The sequence below is a fragment of the Phoxinus phoxinus genome (genome assembly GCF_949152265.1).
Source record: "Phoxinus phoxinus genome assembly, chromosome: 3".
NCBI classification, from domain to species: domain Eukaryota; kingdom Metazoa; phylum Chordata; class Actinopteri; order Cypriniformes; family Leuciscidae; genus Phoxinus; species Phoxinus phoxinus.
In genome coordinates, this window is record NC_136878.1 from 47653852 (window position 1) to 47655267 (window position 1416).

At 50.1% G+C, this 1416-nt stretch overlaps 1 protein-coding gene across 1 annotated transcript in view; it reads left to right on the forward strand.

The window, feature by feature from the left end:
* Window positions 1-1416, forward strand: part of abl1 (c-abl oncogene 1, non-receptor tyrosine kinase) — a 39397-nt gene continuing 37981 nt past the window's right edge. The window contains exons 1-2 of the mRNA XM_079606212.1: window positions 1-803; window positions 1052-1282. Coding sequence (XP_079462338.1) covers window positions 1147-1282 — 136 coding nt within the window. The 5' untranslated portion in view covers window positions 1-803; window positions 1052-1146. The remainder of the gene's footprint in view (window positions 804-1051; window positions 1283-1416) is intronic.

A 1416-nucleotide genomic window follows, 5' to 3' on the forward strand; every position in this document is an offset into this window, starting at 1 on the left:
GGCGGAAGAGCGCGGCGTGCGTGTGACGTCAGGAGCGGAGCTCGCGTGCGCGAATATGGCGGTTCCTGCGACGACGAGCGAGTCCAAGAAAAGTGCTGAAAGTTATGAAATAAAAGGAAGACATGGCGAGAATCAACACTAAAACACTGCGGAAGAGTGCAGGGAATGTTCGGTGAGGAAACGAGCCCGACAGGAGAGGCATAAAGACTGCGCGGAGAGCGTTTATATTCGCCTCAGGATCTCGAGAGAGAGAGAACTGTGCACGCGGAAGTGACGAGAGACTTTACAACTCCAACTCCAACTCACTCCAACTCCACACTACAAGTCAAAGTTACACGAGCCGAGGGTTTATTCGGGATAACACCGCGTGGGAGAGTGTCTGTGAGAGCTCAGGCTCTATTGTACACCTACATGTGTTTAATTAGCTGAAATCTCATCAACGTTATTGGCCGCAGTGACGTCGATGTGCTTGTTTACAGCTGCTGCAAACGTACATAAATAGTTATTACTACACGTAGTAACAGTTATGCACTGAATCACACTACTAATCAGTCTGGACAGCCACTATAGTATCGACGATCTGCTGTTTAAAAGTTATTGTTGGACATTTCTTCGAGAGAATAACGATGATAATTGACTAGTTTCATGCACACCTGAGCGGCCCGGAGATATTCATATTAGCGCGTGACGTCACTATGATTGACAGCTCGTCAGCACAACCCTTCTCAGAGCTTCTGTTGATCATGTGGAGGTTTCAGTGACGTCATCGCCCTGAAGACTGATGTTACGTCCTCCTCTGACACGTGAGCATTACCTTATTATTATCATTATTCATCCCACAGTTCCTGCTTTTTGTATGATCTGTTATATACATTTCTGAAATGCATAACTGACACAGTCTCCTCTGATAACAGAACACTGTAAACTAATGTGGACTCATGCGTTTTCTGTAACGCTGCTTTGAAATGATGCGTATTGTGAAAAGCGCTGTAAATAAATGTGAATTGAATGGAATATAAGCTGCACTTTAAGCTTTTAAACCTGTGATTAGACCCGCACAGGCTTCTGGATCTGGCGTGAGCGGCGCTGGACTCTGACTCGTCGGGACCGGGATCCGGTGTGTGTGTGTGTGTGTGTCGGGCCCTTATGGGGCAGCAGCCGGGGAAGCCCGTCGGGGACCAGCGGAGACCGAGTCTGCCGGCGCTGCCCTTCATCAAGGCCTCGGGGAAGCGGGAGCCGGCGCGGCCCGGAGCGCAGCACTGCAATGTGTTCACCGTTCACGGTCAGTCCAGCTCCATGCGTTTGTGTTCGGGTCGCAGGACCGTGCTGTGAGGTCACATGACCGTGCTGTGAGGTCACATGACCGTGCTGTGAGGTCACATGACCGTGCTGTGAGGTCACATGACCGTGCTGTGA